Source organism: Rhamphochromis longiceps, linkage group LG7, assembly GCF_057381845.1.
Source record: "Rhamphochromis longiceps isolate RC_006_pf linkage group LG7, R_longiceps_female_GT1.1, whole genome shotgun sequence".
NCBI lineage: Eukaryota > Metazoa > Chordata > Actinopteri > Cichliformes > Cichlidae > Rhamphochromis > Rhamphochromis longiceps.
Window position 1 is genome coordinate 50,430,461 of NC_140563.1, and position 18,709 is coordinate 50,449,169.

An 18,709-nucleotide genomic window follows, 5' to 3' on the forward strand; every position below is an offset into this window, starting at 1 on the left:
TATGCATCTTTCAAATGTGCAAATGGAAGGAAAAAAACAAACAGCATGCCGGGTCTAAAAGTTCGGCACATGTTGATTATGAATTAAATTTAAATAAAAATTAAGCAGTAGTGTATTACTTCCATAAAATGCATTATAAGTTCATTGTCTGCCATTTATAAACAAAAAATGTCTCAAAATAGGTCATTCTTTATAATCAGGACTAAATACCTGACAGGATAGTGAGATAAGAAAACATCTGGCAGCAGTGCTCTCCCCCCACACCCTCCCTCACGGGACTTGTCATCTCGTCTACTAGGTCAAGAATACGCTGACTGGCATCGAGTCAGCCCATCTAACTACCCATTCACTCATTCCCCAGACTCCGACATCGTAATCCTGCCCATCTTTGTCAGTGTGGGTGACACGACCACCAAGGAACCTCTCTGGTGTAACCCTGAGGGGACTGTTATGGGTCAGCACTGAGCGGCCACAGCAGGACAAACCAACTGTTTGTAGATGTTAACGCTGTGGAGCTGTGGAAGTAGCTAAGGAGCTCTCTTCAAAACAAATTCTTACAGTAAATATTAAAACCTTGTATTCTATTACGATTTTTTTTTTTAATGAATAGATTAGGTTTCCTGTGACATACGAGTTTTGGTCTATGTGCAGAGTGAAGCATGTGCAGTTTGACAATGACTGCTTATATGTGACAGTTACTTTGAGCTCCACTGAAAACAGCACACGGTCTGTATACAAAAGATGGACATAACCACCCTGATGTGACCCATTAGTTGGTGGATATCTGTTTTGAAGTCTGCTGCATTTTGATTTACAAAATGAAAAGCATGGAGTGAAAATGACTAATAAACCAGGACACTGTGTACTCTTATAGTACCAACAAGTTAGTCACTAGGTAATTGCACAATAAAGCACTCACTTTATCATCTATTTTACTTTAATTTCAACCATCATTTACAAAAATAACATGTTGATGTACTAAAAAGACTTTAAACTCCTGACAGTTACCATAAAGTCAGTACAGTATTTACTGAATAGCACTGTGCTACTTTTAGTTAAGAATAATATTAGTTTTATATTATATATTAGATTGGTGTTTTATTTTACATGTTTTTGTGTCTGTTTAATTATGCTCACAATCATTGTTTTGTAGATTCATTCAACCTGGCACGAGCCACACATAAAAATTAGCCCATGTGGCTAAATCTGGCATATTAACATGATGAATTTAATGTGGTAATTTATATGCATTATCTCTTTTAAATAAACATATACATCATAGATCAAGAGAACAGTAGGGTCATTTCTGCACTGGCTTCACTTCTCAGACCCAGAAGTTACTTCCATCTTTTATATACAGTCTGTGATTACTGCAATATCCACATATTCTGGATGTTTCATTTGATTGGCATTTTCTGCTCCTCTCTTTGCATTACACAGTCTCTTTTCTCTTGATTTTAAATATCTTCAAATATGGCAGAAGCACTGAACCACATGTGTCCAAAAAATCTTCTTTCATTTACACTCTTTAGTCGAAGAAGTCCAATTGCAGTGCATTCTTTGATGTAGGGAGTTTGTTATTTACCATGGATATTTGGATGTTATCTCTGGCCTTCATCAGGATGAGGTGACATTAGAGAAGGGGGGGAAAACAGCAGAAAACGTGTTGAAATGCCATTCACAGCCATGTTATACATCAACAGAAGCAACAAAGTCATCTTTAAAAACCATCAGACACCAGATGACAAGACAAGGCCATAGTCATGAAATCTTCTATAAAGGAGGAAAAACTACTATACAGTGAGTGTGTTAGGCAACAGGATATTTCACGTAGTAGAACAGCAGCACTGACATTCATCAGCTGGTCATGCTCTCATTACTTGTACTGCTGTAAAAAATTTTCGGGTTGCAGATGGCTTTTTACCCAATCTCACTGTCACCTCATACTAATGAGGCGCTGATGAAGACGCCAGATTTCACCAAATCAACCAGCAACACCACCCCTCTCATGTTACAAGACCCAACAACCCACTATATAAATCTTTCAGTGTAGCATGAAAATTTACCAGCAAAGACTTTGGGTTATTTTACAGAAATCTACAAAAACGTTTGGTTCTGCACTAAAGACTAAAAATATAAGTGAGGGAGAAAAAAAATGCAAATTAGATGTGAACAAAAGTTGTCAAAATAGCAAGCGGTTAAAACAATGCAGTTTAGTCATGCTATAAATCACTATCAGTGCGTACAAATTAAAACATGGGAGGGGCGGGTGAGGAGGATTTAGCTTGGGATGGTAATCGATACGCAGCTCTGCTGAAGTCCTACTCACCGCCTCCACCTCAGCCGGATCATACCACACGTTGATGTAGGGGTGCTGTAAGGCCTCATCCACTGACATCCGCTTAGCAGGGTCGATAATCAGCATCTTAGACAGCAGGTCTCTAGCCTGGCTTGCTGTAGTTTGAAAAATTTTTTTAAAAAGAAACCCCCCCCCCCCGATATTTAGATGTTTTGATGAAACAAGAAAATATTACATGTCAAACAGCACAGGTAATGGAAGAGGGAGGAGAGAGAGAGAGACCGGGAAATGTCAGGGATTAAAGAGAATAATTAACAGGAGCTTGTGATATGTGTAACATCTAAAATATATACAAGCATGCAGTGTGGTTATTAGAGGTAATCAATGGTCAAAAAATTAAATAAAGATCCAAGATTCAATGAATTAGCATTGTAATAACAATAATAATAATAATAATAATAATAATAATAATAATAATAATAATAATACTACTACTACTAATAATAATAGTCTTTAATAGTCAAAGATGCATTAATGGTGACCTCTGGAGGATGAGTACAGTAATCTCACAACCTGAGAATAGAAAGGTCTGTTTATTTCTTATTTTTGTTTATTTTCCAGTTTATTTCTTTTGTTTTCCTTAACCAAATTTCCTCCAGCTCAATAGTGACAAAACTGAGGTTCTCATGTTTGGCCCTGACAGCTTCTCTAAGGAGGACATATGTCAAACTAGTCCTCTAAAACAGCAGTATCAGACCATCTGCTATACAGTCGGCCAATAATCTCAAACTTTTATTGCACGCTATAGTTTTTCTTGTATCTTGATTATTGTAATTCACTCTGAATGTGCATAGGGCTTATTGGGTTTTAAGTATTTAATCTACAGACTAGTTGAAATCTGAATTATTGCTAGATAATTCTTTAATAATCAACCATCCAGATATCTCCTCAGTTTGTCCCATATGTATTTTTTAATGAAGCATTAGGCCTGTTTGTTGCAGATGTTGCCAGTCAACTTGTTCGTTTGCAGTAAATTGGACATCTATCAGCAAAAATTTCAATAAGCATTACCAGTACACAGACTCTCTACCCTCTGGCCATTTTGAACTGATCTGAAATTGAAACCCTAAAACCACACGACACTTCCTCTCCTACACACTTGACCTTCACTATAAATAAATCTCCAGGAGCAGAGGAACGAAGAAGCTGAAGCAAGTACGGACAGATGAGCTGGGCGTACCCTTTGAGCATCACCACAGCATCAAAAAGATGATAAACGTGAAAAAATAGCTCCTCTATCTCTCTCCTTTCACCTTTCCTTATTCCTTACCTACCTCTCTTTCATTCCCTCTGTCCTACAGTACTGTGACTTGTCTTCCCCCTAAGGTTTAAAATAAATAAAACCCAAAGGATGTTTCTCTCATGTCTGACTCACTTCCTACCTGTCACAAAACAAAACACACAAAACACTTCATCTTGGTCTCACACCCTCTCACTCTGTCTGTCTCTTTCGGTGTATTCCTTTAACAGTGTCACTCCAGCGGGGAGCAGCTTGAATACAAAAGCGATTCATTAGAATTTCAACATTCGAGAGCTTTGATGTGGGAGCGGGAGAGCAAAATGTTTTTTTAAAAGCATATTTTTTTTATAGCTCACTGGAAATGTTTTTGATGCCTTCAATTCTCAGCTGAGACAGAAGAAACAACATCTCAGTTAACACTCTGCATAAGAAGTCGATTGAAATCGGCTCACACGGTACAGGATTAACATACTGCAGTTTACTGATGCTCGGAGGATGACCAAAGATAAAATGTAAAAGTACAGTCCTGTTAAAAAACTAAATACACCTGACGATTCAGTAGCTTGTGCATCCACCTTTAGCAGCAATAACTTAATTGAATTGAATTTGAGACTTTTGGGGCGTAGAGTGTAGATTTGCTGCTGTGCTTGGGATTGTTGTCTGTTGCATCACCCAAAGCTTTAGCTGTCAGACAGATGGCCTTGCATGTGATTCTAAAATACTTTGGTACACAGTTCATGGTCACTGTTTAACATTGGGGTTAATTTGCTGAGATGCCCAGTCCCAGCAAGATCAACAAACTGTTAAAATCTTCGGTTTCTATAGGGGTTCTCACACTTGCTGATGACAAATTAATCAAGTACATTTAATTTGCAGCACCTGGCTACTACTTACCCTCTCATATTCTATAGAAGCAGGCTATACTTAGTTTTTGACATACTACAGCATACATGAAATGAACAAAATGTATAGCCATCTTAGCTGCTAGGTGATATGTACTCACAGAGCAGCTAAGATGCTGAGAATAAGAATAGCATATTTACAGAGTTAACATGCAAATAACATTTAAATGTCATAAATTGTGGAAGTTATAAACAAAGATATAAACCTAATGAACTAAATGGAAAGTCAGAAGCAAAGTCACCTGTAATGTCAGATTTAGATTCAGAAATACTTTATTAATCCCTGAGAAAATTATATAGTCGCAGTTGCTCCAAAACAGCTATATTAAATAAGACAATATACTACAAAGATACAAAATAAAGCAAAATGCATACAAATAGCTCTAATTATTAATATCCTAGTATATTGCACAAATTAAAAACACATGCAGAATGACTGCCTGTCAGAGTGATAAGTGCTATGATGTCCTAAAGAAGACTCTCTGTTTAATCGACACACATCATACACCTTAAGGTTCAATAAAAGACCTTCAAAGACTCATACTGGAAGCTAATGAAATGGCTAAAGTGCAATAGCCTAAGTTCACAGGTTCCCTGTGTATAATTACAGGTTCTCACCTTTGAGTTTGTTGTGCTCAGAGTCAGCAGGGAAAAGGCAGTCGGGGAAGAGTTTGGGGAAGGTGAGGCCTGCGTACTTTGGCCGGTTCTCGACATAGTTCCTCACTGTGGGTTGAAGTTTCTTCATGAATTCTGGCGAGGGCGTGCCCAGCTGCTCGATCACTTTGTTCCACTGATCAATATCTGGTGTGGAAGGCCAAGATTAAGGGAAACACACATGGAATACAGAGCATCCTGTCACCCTGCAAAGCTCAGTGTACCCTCAGGTATCACACTACAATACAATTCTGGCTTCATTTTCCATTTAAAAGCACAAAAAGGAGTGCTACAAAGTGCTGTGACCAAGATAAATTAATAATTTTTAATCTCAAATCAGCTGTTTCCCACTTAACCACCAAAAGAAGTATTCATTAGGATTAGGGAAAAAACCCCAGCTGACTTCTAAATGGTGAAAAACACAAGATTTCTATTTTTAAAAAATCCTTTTATTCTTTTTGTTTTTCTTTGTCTCCAGCCATTGTTAAGTGTTTCTAAAAATAAAAAAATAATAATAAACCTTTTGATGAAAACATGACTGATTGGATTAAAAGACACGTGTACAGTATAAATGTAGCCGTGTGTCCAGTTGTATCAGCTTCTCTTTCACTTCCTTCCTTACAACAAATATTTCCTCTCTTAGCCTTCGACACACTCCAAACCTTCTCCTCCTAATGTTCTCACACCGAGTGCCAGTTAGGGCAGAGAGCTGCCAGAGGCCACTATAGATCCCTATTACTTCATTTTGCTGGAACGTCTCACGCTTCCATCTCCGTTTTGTCTCTATTGCACACTGGCCATGATCCACCCAGTGCCTAGTAAAGCGGGGTTTTTTAATCCACTAAGACTCTTATCCACGGCTCTTCAGCAAGCAGTTGGATTCGCTCTGACACCTCGAGGTGATTTTTTTTGTTTTTTCTCAGCATGTCAGTGCCAAAACGCATGACACTCGATAGACTCAGAGTCATTCGCAACTGCCCTCGAAAAAACGCTGCAGGGTTCCTGCTGCCTTCAGGTTTACATTTCTAACAGAGGGAGGAAGGATACGGTCCGTCCCAGGGAACAGCACTGTCCCTCTTATCAACTCTCCAAAGATGCAGCCGACTGACCACATGTCCACTAAGGTCGCACGCACCCACATAAACACACAAACACAAACATTTGCTGAGAGGAATATGTGACTCTTTAGCGACCAGATGTTCACCAGCTATCTGCTAACTGCATCTGTCCTTAGGGCAGGTTGCTTACAGTGAGTCATCACAGCTGTTTTTTGTTCTTTTTTTGTAGAAAACAGGCCCCCGGCTAACAGCTAAAGCAATGCACTGGGGCTAGACAGCTCAACCGTGTTTTAAAAAACACTATGAAGCTCTGTAAAGCTGCAGAGAGGGTGTACACCCCAACAACAATTTTCTAGGAGCCAACCCAGTCACTTTGTAATTTGATCCATTTAATACAATTAAATACAGAACACACTGGTAATTGTTAAACTGTGTCTCCTTACTTGGCACAAATGTGTTGCGTGTTTCTTTAAATGAAAATTTCTCCTTCTCCGTTTTTTCAAATAGCAAAGTGTTTACATTTTTTAAAAATGGTCAGGGAGGGTTTTTTTGTCAGGGTGAAGATACTCTAAGGCACATTATAAGCAGACCAGTGACACAAACACATTGGCCTCCAATTTAAAGTCCCCATTTAGAAATACTGAGAATTTCAACCAGAAATAGAGTACCTGCAAACGTACCATTATTACTTCAGAAGAAAATCAAATAACACACTAATGCTGTGTAATATATTTAACTTATTTTTTAGGAAAATAGAAAAGGAAAAGAAACAAATGCTGTTTATTAGGTGTGACAAAAGAGTTAGCACATAATGCTTAAACACCCTGGAACAGTTTGAGCTATACTACAACCTTAAGCCCTGTTTGGACAACAAGCTATTTTGGGTTGTTCGAGCCTAATTTGCTATAGTATATCATAACATATACATTAATGAAATACCAATATGTGCTGTATACACAAAGGTTTTAGGCTACCTATTTGACTACACCCACGGGAGATTTTCTGACATCCCATTCTAAAGCCATGGAGTTGGTCCCTCCTTTGCAGCTGTAACAGGTTCCACTCTTCTGGGAAGTCTTTTTACAAGATTTTTAAGTGTGCCTGTGGGAATTTTGCCCATTCATCCAGAAGACCTTTTGTGAAGGTCACAGAGTGCTGTTGGACAAAAGGGCCTGGCTCACAGACTCTGTTGTAGTTCATCCCTCCTCCATCAAACTCTACAGTTGGCATAATGCAATGCACTCATGCTTCAGATTGCCAGATAGAAAACCATGATTCGCCCATCCACAGAACAAGTTTCTTCCAGAACCCAGTGATTTACTCACTTCATCCGATACTTGGATTTGCACTTAGTGATATAGTGCTTGCATGCAGCTGCTTGGCCTTGGAAACCAATGCCTCCCCAACCTCCAAACACACAGTTTTTGTGCTGATGTTAATGCCAAAGGAGGTCTGGAGTGCCAAACTATGTGCCTCAGCACTTGGCAACCATGGTCTGCCACTTCATGGGGGAGTGGAAGATTGTGGAAGCTGATTGTGGAATATCTGGGAGGGAACAAATTGACTTATTGCAACGCTGGCATCCTATTACAGTGCCACACTCAAATTCAGTGAGCTCTTCAGAACCACCCATTCTTTCTTGGTTTTATACCCCTGTGGCAACAAAGTTGGCAACAAAACAAAAACAAAATTCCACCCAAGTTCAAAGATTAAGCAGCGTGACCCAATACTTGTGTCCATACAGTGCATCTGTAATAGGCCAACACCAGTCAGCAATGCTATCCGAACTATCAGTGCTTAATCATTTCTGCAGAGAGGTACTTTAAAACAAAAGTCAGCCACATTTTAAAACTTGAAGAGCAAAGGAGGTAATGGTGGCTGTATGATTACTAAGTAGAAAAAAGACCTCTGTACAGAAGGAAATGTTAAAATCATTTCACCTTCTCTAGAGAGAATATATTTTCAAGCTTATTGACCACAGTAAAATCCACCTTTGGTTCCTCCAAGACCTCCAATATAACTTATTAATAAACACACTGCTCCACTCATCCATCACAGAACAACCAGTAACCCTGTAGCCCACTGGGCTTTTACCGGTAGTCTCTTACCTACTCTGTATCATTTGACAGACACTCTGGGACGTGTAGAAGTTGAAAAATCAATGAAATACATTAAGATTTGCGACAACAGGGTACCAGTCCAGAACTGATCTATAAGCAGAAGATTAACAAAAGTGTGCATGACTCTACTTTATTGATCTAAAGCAAAAGGTATGGAGTGATGAAATGATACGAATTTTTAGGTCATTTTGGGAGCAGAGACAGCGGAGAAAGATATTGCTTGACTCATTGCTGGGTTTCTCTAGCTTTCCAGAACATTAATCTTTCAGGGACCCAGTGCTCAGGGCTGCAGACAGCAGAGTATTACCTTTACCATTGCCATGTGTGGCTGTGATCAATCTCAGTTCACTGTCAAAAACGCTAGCAGCTACATGAAAAGAGAGCACAGTTAGTGGTACTACCACTGTATGATATATGTGCTACTTTTTGTTTGTTTTCTGGTCCTAATAAATGTGTTAATTATCTGAATATTGACCCTCAAACAGAATTTGCTCGAATCTGCAAACAGTCCTGTGAGCTTCATGTTTCATATTTGAACAGGTAGGCACTGGATCTGCATGCAAAGTGCAAAGAAATCCCTTCAAGCGCCTAAGTGCTGTCAGACATTAAATGGTCTTTACCTCACGGGGAATAGCACAGATAACTGTTTAATGGATTCACAACAAACAATAGGGCATTGCGTCTCCTGCACCCAGTACTCTGTATTCAGGCAGCACCCCCGCCTAAATCAATTGAGTATTTATACTGGTGAGAACAACTTTGACGCAATCTTTTGTTGTGTGCGACACGTGAAAACACAACAGGAGATGGTTTGCTTCAGACTTGTGACAACGACAAAACGTATGAAAATGGCTTCGCTTTCACTGCCATTTGTTCCCCCTGAATTCAGGCAAAGGGTTGGAATCTTTTACCTCTAATTCCAAATTAAATTGTGTATTTGTTAGAAACTGTTTTCAGCTGGGGATGAGACACAAGCCTTACAGCAGTAGGTTGTAGCCAATCTGCGTGTCTGAATTTATGGTGCTCTTTGGGTTCAGTCTTTAAAAGGCATGTGTGATTTGATACTGGTAAAATATAGGTTATCCCACCTATAGCACTTTATTCTTCATCTTAATTACTTGCTAAGGTAACAGATTATAATATGGCTCTTTACTAATTCCCCTGTAAATAAATGGCATTTCATTGTATTTCTTTGAAATTACAGTGTCATTATATTTACTTAAAAATACGTAAAGGTAGGTACACTAAAATAAGGAATGACAAGTCAGGATTTTACACAAAACATAGAAAAGAATATACTGTAAGTGAATTCAAGTAGTCTGTAAGTAATTTTAATTACAGCATGAGTTACTTTACGTAGTGCCAGAATTCTGAGGATTTTTTTAGACATGAAACACAAATTGTACTGCAAGCACTAACTACTAACTTCTACATAATTTTGTAGAAAAGTAAACAAAATGTGCCAATCTTACATTGTAAGCATGTTGTGCTTTTGTATTTTGGAGTAGCCTTAACTTTAAAATTTAAAATTGAAAGTTATTTTTGAATAGTGACTGTGAAAGAAAATGAATCAAGTTCGACTTGGCTCCATCAATATAAGGTCACACACCTACAAGTTTTGATGGTATTTATGTTTTCTCATAAGTTGGTGAGTGGGAACAGTCCTTATCACATATATATTGGTAGAATAAAAGGACAGTTGAATAATAGAACATCCATCATGCACATCAACTTTATAAATATTAAATAAAGATATCAAAAGGCAACATTAATCCAATCCATAATAAGACCTCTGGCCTGAAAAGTACAGTGTGTTTACGATGTAAGATGGGAAAATGTTTGATGTCTGCACTTAAAATTAATTTTTACTTAAGCATTTTAGCATTTGTTTGACACCCCTAATTGCGTATCTGTCTTTAAGTATTTGTGGGTGAATATAATTACATTGTAATTTCAAATAACTTCATTTAATTACAGGGGAATTACTATGTGCTAATCGACTACACTTTCAACCTTTGAACTTTCTACTGCTAATTGAGTTCAACCAGGCTGCTATTTACACATGCTCAAAGGGAATACTCAATATTATTCACTCATTACTGAATATTTAATTAGCATTCCTGACTCATACATGTAGATGTGCTCATCCCATATGTCCTCAACTCCAGCACAGGGACTATTTTTACAAATCCTCCCTACTAAAGGAAGTCTTCTCAGGGATGCAGCACACCCCGATCACTGCAAGAGAAAACACCAGGTAGCACTCTAAGAGCACACATTTAAATATTCAGAAATAAGGTAAGAAAGAATTTCCTCTTCCCATTGAAAAAAAGCATTGAAAAGAGCATTTTATGATGTTACTAGGTTAAGTGAAAAGCGTTAAAGAAGATAAGTTGTTGTTGCTATAAATCTGTGTTACAAGCCAGCCAGATGTGAGTGTGGTTTAGTTCACCTCAGTAACATACAGCAAACATCAGGCTCAGTATCTGCTTGACCAAAACACCATTTAAAAGTTATATTTCTAAGATCTTTACCTGCTTGCATGGCGGCAGCTTCTTTTTCCTTAGCTGGCATAGCACTTCCAGATACTCTCAGGTGCTTTCAGAGAGCATCACAATCAATCAAAACTGAACATGGTTGCTTATACTTTAAACTAAAAAAAACTATTTTCAGTGTGAGTGTCACTTGACTTTTATGAGCAAAACTACAACATGTAAAAAGCCACAGTCAAAGAATTGATCTGTTTTTATTAACAAGGATACAGTCCCGGCCAGGGAAAAGGATTTTGTGGCGCACCATTTCTCCCATAATGCACCCCACCGACCAAATATCCACTGCACGCATAGAGGTGAGGATGAGACACAGAGGGAGCAAAACACAAGGAGGGAAAGCAAAGGTTAGTGTTGTCCACAGACAGCTCATAGACTGGCATTAGTGATCAGATGCTAACTGGTTTTAATTGAGAGAGGAATAATTAGTGAGAGGCATGTTTCAGGATTCAAATCAGAATGGAATACAGAGATAGACAGAGCAGAGTGAAGTACAGTGAAGCAGCGCCTTAGATAGACTAACTAGTGGCAGGAAATTCAAAGCCCTGGAGCTTTCAGGCTTCCCTTCTTCAGAGATATATGGCTAATGAGTCACTGAGGCTGGCACTCAGTCACGTGTTCTGGGGGCTTTTAATCAGTGACTCATAACTCCAGCACTTTAAGTCACTTGACCAGAATTGTTGATAAGGTTTTAAAGTTAATGATATGACACTTTAATTTGGAATCATCATCAAACGATCATCTGCACATGTGAGCAGTTTGATTATTCAGATCGTAGATGGTTTAAAAACACATAGAACCGTAATTAGCTTCTTAAAATGTAAACATTTCAAAGGCTTATTTCCCCCACATCAGTTTTATGTTGGCTCACTGCCACAGCAAGAACATAACCAAGTGCAAAAAAGTGCCAATAAACTACAAAGTGTAATTGATGATATAATCATATTAGAAAATTTTTTATTACCACTTTATTACCATTTTTTGTACCACTTTTCCTGCCATTTGTTTAGCTTGAGCGTTTTTGATTTTTTTTGATAGCACATTTTCACAGTGTAAACATTTGATATGTTTTCTGTGTACTACTGTGAATAAAATATGGATTAATGAGATTTGCAAATCATCACATTCTGTTTTTATTTACAATTTGCAGTGTACAGTTACAGTTGTACTTGGATCTAAAAACAAATACTAATACTAATAAAAATTAAATACCATGACTCTATTTAATCTCACCATTCTCCTTGTATCCCATTCCTAGTATGACCTCTGGGGCTCTGTAGTATCGGGTCACCACATACGGGGTCATCATGAAACTGGTGCCTGCAGTCCTAGCCAGACCGAAATCCAGGATTTTCAGGGTACAGTCTGATTTCACCACTATATTGCTTGGTTTGAGATCCTGGCAAAAGCAATAGGAAATGAGAAAAAATGTATATTAATGATTATTTCCTGCTGTTATTCACAGAAAGTCTATTAACAATTATTGTTTGTTAATGATTCATGTAAGAGACTCTTTAGTATAATACTTCAGTTTTTCATTTAAGGGAATAGAACAAAAACGTGGAAAATAAGGGAAATGAAAGAACGAGGATGAACTAGACTGCCTCGCTCTGATGATAACAAACCTTCCAGCAACTCTAAAATTCTATCAACACATATTTTCTTTGTTTGATCCTCACACAACTCGGGGTGTTAGAACAACAATTTGCTATTTTACAGGAGGTAATTCTGAACTGCAGCAATGTCGGGACTAAATTATTGTTGACATAGGGAAGGCGCTTTCTACAAATGCAAATGCTGTCTGCCTTCATGCATGTGGCACGCAAAACCTGCAGAGTCCAGTGCGCACTTGTTCCCGCTTCTCAGCCCTGGTCTCTGTAGCGTTTTCTCACTAAAGCGATTGAGGTGATGGCACAAAACGTGTGCAATATATTGACATTGCTGAAGATTTAAAAGCACACGACACAAACCAAATCCAGCAGTGGAAGAAGAAGACAGAGCAGGCTTGCTCTCCTACCCTGTGAATAATGCCGGCTGAGTGCAGATGTTTGATACCACACAGCATCTGGTAGAGCAGGTAGGACATTCTCTCATGGTCAAGCTCCATCTGAATCACCTGGCACAAGTTGGCATCCATTAGTTCCATCACTAGATACCTAAAAAACAAAAACAAAAAAAGTTTAATTTATGCATGAATGGTTGACACACGTGTGAGATGTGTGGCCCACGAGTTACTGCTGAGAAACTGAAAGCCTCCACGTGGGCCGATAACTCTCACTCTGGTACTATTTACACAGATATTGTTCTAAAAGTGAATTCACTCTCATTTATCATTCATTATGGAAACAGGACACCTCCGGCTGCCTCACATTACACCTACAGTACGTTCACTGATTCCACTCGAATAGTTGTCAAAAACGAATGAGGTGCAAAGGAGTAATAAGCACCTAATGTAGTGTAAATAGACTCCCTGTATTTTGTCTGGCATTTTAAATGAACACATGTTTCGTTTTCTTGCTAATTTTTTTCCTGAGTATACTTACACATCCTGGAATTCCTCTAATGATTTCTGTGGTGTGAAGACATTTAATAAACTGATAATCTGAAAAAGAGAACAGCATGAACAGGGTCAACAATGAGCAGTAAAAATACAAGAAAAGACATTAAAGCAAGGGACTGTGGGCACAAGTTAGTAATGACCCTCTTGAAGGACACCGCTGAGTGAGAGACAGAGTAAACCAGAGAGGCGAAACGAAACAAAGTGGGGATAAATGTGGAGGATGGAAAAAAGAGGCAGAAGAGCACAAACTGCGGCACTGGTGATTACATCCATGCCTTGAAGCACTCTGTTTCAGTCTCTTGCCAGTTTAGTACATTTCTGGAGGCATGGAATTTAGCACGGTCATAACGTCGCTGCGACTTGTCTGCTTTTGTAGCAAAGGGATTTAGCAGGAGCCAGAAATAGACTCAGACTGGGGTGCAGTTTTAAACTGCATCTCATTCAAGTCGGGATACATTTTCCTTTGGTCCTTTGTTACCTCTCGTTTGAATCGCTTACATTTTTGTGATTGACGCATTTCATGAGCACCAACTCCCGGTATGCCCTCTTGGCATGGGTCTGGTTCTGGAAGGGTCTGCTCAGCTTCTTGATGGCTACATTTCTGTCCAGGACAGCGTCATAGCCCGCACTGCAGAAAACAAACCACAGAGATCAGTATTCCTCTTGCAACAATCCATGGCTTAATGTCAATAGTCACTGACACAAAAGGATAAAATAGATGAAAGGCTCTCTGTAAAAATAATATAAATCAGAACTTATTAATACATGAAGATTATAGGGCTCAATTATAACTTGCTAGCTGTGTGAAAACTGTGTATTACAGTAATAGTAAGTTATATACTTAATAAAACTAAAATCAATAAGTAGCCCATTAAATCCATGACACACTGTGATTAAACATAAATGTATACATTATTTTTTAATTTAATGAGTTTACTCTCATATCGTATTATTATTATTACTATTATTTGAATTTTTTATCTAATCTTATATTCAATTAATTAATTTTTTTATTAAGAATTATTATTGTATTTATTTCTGCATTTTGTATTCACAGTCATGGTAAAAAGAAATTATTTATTTAACATAAATTAAGGCAACATGCAGCTTGTTGTACTACTTTTAACAGCAACAGAGTCAAGTAAGTGTTTTCTCTGTGACTTTTACCAGTCTCTCACATCATCATGGAGCAAATTTGGACCAGTCTCCTTTACAGTGAGGTTTGCTGGCATTCATTTATTCACAGCTCTGTTAGAGTCCCGCTGCAGCATTTCAGTCAGGTTGAAGTCAGGACTTTGATTGGCCCAGTGCAACACCCCGATTCCTTTCTTTCTCAGTTTGAGAAAAGATCATTGATGATGTCTTTCTTTCTTAGTGTTGTGTTAATACGCACCTGAATACCAAACAAAAACAATAAACTGCTAAAACTGCTAAGTGGTTGCAACTTACCCTCTTAATTAGTGTGGGGAAAGTAAGAGTATTTAGTTTCATCTATCTATCTATCTATCTATCTATCTATCTATCTATCTATCTATCTATCTATCTATCTATCTATCTATCTATCTATCTATCTATCTATCTATCTATCTATCTATCTATCTATCTATCTATCTATCTATCTATCTAATTAAAGTGTTACCAATGAAACTAAACCACACAGCAGAATGTGTGTTATATGTAGATGCCCTTTCCTTCCACCAGTTTGATGACCATTACAGCAGAGTGGGTGCTTTGCTGGCTCAACACAATCCCAATTTCTGAAAGCCTCGGGTATTTTAGCTGTTTGTGGCAGTTTATGTTGGCCTTCGCTGAACGGTAATACAGAAAAAGCTGCCATAAAAATGTCATCTCACTGTCTCGGCTCAACTTCAAAATGTGCCTTTTCTGACAAGATGCTATAAAATTGAGTTTCCAAGCATCTGACTGTGTACGGCTGGGTGGGATATGCTGTGGTTTGCCATGACTGTGTGGAGACTGCAGGCCAGAGATGATGTGTGGCCATGGAAACAGTGGAGCCTTCATAAAAGCATTGATCCAGTAGGGATTTGGAGTCAGTCATCACATTTGTAGCTGAGTGAAAGATGATGTCATAACCAGCTAAACTACTTAAAGCCTTCATCCCTCCTAAGATGCTTGGGAAAGCTCATTCTGACCAACTCATAAGGTCAGAGATGTGCACACATTGGGATTTTTGTGGGCGACCACATTAGCAGAGTGACTCTTAACTGTGGCAAAGACAAGCAAGAACAAGTTTTACCTCATTAGCATGTTCTCAGGCTTTACTGGGACAAGACTCTACTGATTGCATAAGAGAAGCAGAATGTGTACTTAGTCACTGCTGATTTTTTCCAGACAAGCTTCTGGATCTCTGTCTGCTCGTATGCATATTATTTGCTTGCAGTGAAAGCCCATGTATGTTATAAAATGTGTAAGCATTTAACCATCTGTGCAAACCATCAGACAGATGTTTATGTAAATATGATTATGTCACCCAGTCAGGGATTATGCTGAAGTTAAGACACAGCAAGTCACCTGTTTTATCTTTATAAAAACACATGCCAAAGTCATTTATTATGTTTTTATGTATTTGTGAACATCTAAACCAGGCCTTATAGTTTAACCAATTTCACCTCTATGATCAGGATATGGTCAAGGATATTTATATCATTCTCTGTGGTTTTATGTGGTTTGGTTGCTTTAATGCTAGCACCATATGACACCAGATGACAGCTGTGGACACAGCCAAGCAGCACACAGCAGAGCAGGTTCAATTAGATTTGCACTCCCTGCCATCCATCTCTACAATATCCTTAAAATGGGCACAATCCCAGCATTAGCAGTTACAGCCTGCCCAAGCTCTTTTGCAAATGCACGAAATTGCTTTGGAGCGGAAGGAGAGTGGGACTGAGGACATGGGAAGCAAAGGAAGGACAATGAGAGAGGTCAAGTGAAGGGCAGGAGAGTTGAGAGCTAGTGAATCTTCAAAATGACACAATATACACTGTAGTAAAACATGTCAGCTCAAGTCATCTCTGGGAGAGTTTGTGGCATGAGAATATCACCCTCAGTGACACAACATTAACATAAATATAACTTATAGTTCTGTCTGGTCATTTCACAAAGACTGTAAGATGCATTCCTTTAAGTGGAGGCTTGGCAGACATTCCTCTGCATTCTGACAGGGCGTGCGTGAGTTGACTTGTAATGAATACAAGCTTCCTCTGCAATCTGGATTAAGGGTCCACTTAATGCCCACCCTGTAAGGCTCTTATGGCTCATACATCCATATTCAAAATAAACGATATGTCACCAGCTCACTGGAGCACACCGGGAAGGATATAAGACTACACCCTTCACATCTGTGGAAAACATTAAGAGAAAAAAAATTCTGATATTTGATGAGTGTAATTTTTTCAGGAAAGTCTATTCAGAAACACCACAACTACAATTCATACTATTATCACAAGGTATTATTACTGTTGCTACTCTTTTAAAGTAGCAACAATTTAACAGTCTTTTTGGCTTTTTTAGGTATTTGCTATCAATTCTAGTCCAAATGTGGCTTAAAACAAGCAATTAAGATTGGAAACTCATCAGGAAAGTGTTTATTGAGGTAACAGATCAACTGAGAAGAAGGGTTGTTTTCCCACAGACTTCTGCACCAGTGCATCTTTCTTACAGGCAGCTAATAAGGAAGCCCCCCTGCTGGTTGCCTGAATTAGGTTTAGGGCACTTTGGCTTTATTTTTCAGCCTCTCAAGCTACACGGATTTTAGTAGGTATGCCTGCTTAACTCCCTGTCAATGCAAACATCTAATTGACCAATCAGTAACTCAGTGTATTTTAGCATGCTGACAGGATCAGGGCTAGCATGGTGGCACAGTGGTTAGCATTGTCACAGCAAAAAAGTCTGCATGTGTTCTCTCTGATTTCCTCGCACACTCCAAAGACATGCGTGGGGTTACATTATCTGATGATTCCAAATTGGCTGTAGGTGTGAATGCAAATGGCTGTTCACCTCTCCAAGTTGTAACATATTTCTTGCCTTTAGAAACAACACCATCATGACCTTGAATTTTATAAGTGGAAAAGGATGGATGGACATGGTCAAGACAACCTGCTGAAGTTCACACCGGACATAAGAATGAAGGTGACTTAAGTATCGTGGCAGCAGTTGTTTGGCTGGTCTGAGTATTTTAGAAATTGCTGATCTACTAGGATTTTCCTGCACAACCATCCCCAAATAACCACTTGTTAAAAACAAAGCACGCAGAAGAGCATTTCTGAACACATGCTGAAACTTAAAACCGATGGGCTACAACAGCATAAGACCACACTGGGTGCCACTCCTGTCAACTAAGAAGAGCAAACTATAGTTCACACAGCCTTACTAAAATTGTATAGAAGATTGGAAAAATGTTGGCTGGTCCAATTAGTCTGGGATTTCTGCTGAAATATTCAGATGCCATTGAGCTGAATTCGCTGCATACAACATGAAACAATGTTGCATTCAAGTCCTGCTTTATATCAACAGCTCAGGCTGTTGGTGGTGTAGCGGTGTGGGAAAATCCTTTAGCACACTTTGGACAACTTGGTACTAACTTAGCATCATTTAGCCACCACAGCCTTACTGATTATTGTTGCTGACCATGTCCATCCCTTTATGATCACAGTGAGCCCATCCTCTGATGGCTGCCTCCAGCAGGATCATTTCAAATGTGACTCAGTCTAGTAGAACACCTTTGGAATGCTCTATTGGATTGGAATGGAAGATTCCCATAATGTATGTGCCGCTGAAAAATCCCTAGCAACTGTGTGGCTATCAGGTCACCATGGACCAAAATGTCTGTTTTCAACACATTACTGAACCTATGCCATGACGAATTAAATCAGTTCTACAAGCAAAAAAGTTAAATTCCGTCTTTTATATACAGCCTATGTTCCCAATGTCAACATAAAACATCATTTAATGATTATTTTTTTCCCTAACATTAAAGATATTAACATTTATCAGCAGACACAGATAATTCAAACAATTAAAATCACTGCACCTGCTTGCCTCGATTAAGTTTAAACCAAACATTTGTGCAAATGAACAAAGAAGAAGAAATCTCTCCAGGCTTTTCAGAAGAATAAAAAATATGACTTTAATATATATTAATTAGCAAAATTATTCAGAAAACCTCACAAATTCACTCCAACATTAAAAACAAACGTTAGAAAATCAGCTAGCAATGAGTTAACTGAGCATTAAAGATTACACCAAAG

General features: G+C 38.5%; 1 protein-coding gene across 7 annotated transcripts in view; it reads right to left on the reverse strand.

Annotated features, from left to right (window-relative positions):
* The window catches only part of mapk10 (mitogen-activated protein kinase 10), a 36,471-nt gene that overhangs the window by 4,460 nt on the left and 13,302 nt on the right, over window positions 1-18,709 (reverse strand). For 6 of the 7 annotated variants that reach the window (XM_085414120.1, XM_085414123.1, XM_085414122.1 and 3 more), the window contains exons 4-11: window positions 13,941-14,070; window positions 13,426-13,484; window positions 12,900-13,038; window positions 12,116-12,281; window positions 11,096-11,167; window positions 5,120-5,302; window positions 2,330-2,454; window positions 1,586-1,612 (exon numbers count right to left, since the gene is read on the reverse strand). In XM_085414120.1, coding sequence (XP_085270246.1) covers window positions 1,586-1,612; window positions 2,330-2,454; window positions 5,120-5,302; window positions 11,096-11,167; window positions 12,116-12,281; window positions 12,900-13,038; window positions 13,426-13,484; window positions 13,941-14,070 — 901 coding nt within the window. The remainder of the gene's footprint in view (window positions 1-1,585; window positions 1,613-2,329; window positions 2,455-5,119; window positions 5,303-11,095; window positions 11,168-12,115; window positions 12,282-12,899; window positions 13,039-13,425; window positions 13,485-13,940; window positions 14,071-18,709) is intronic. The other variant, XM_085414121.1, reaches the window with a different exon arrangement.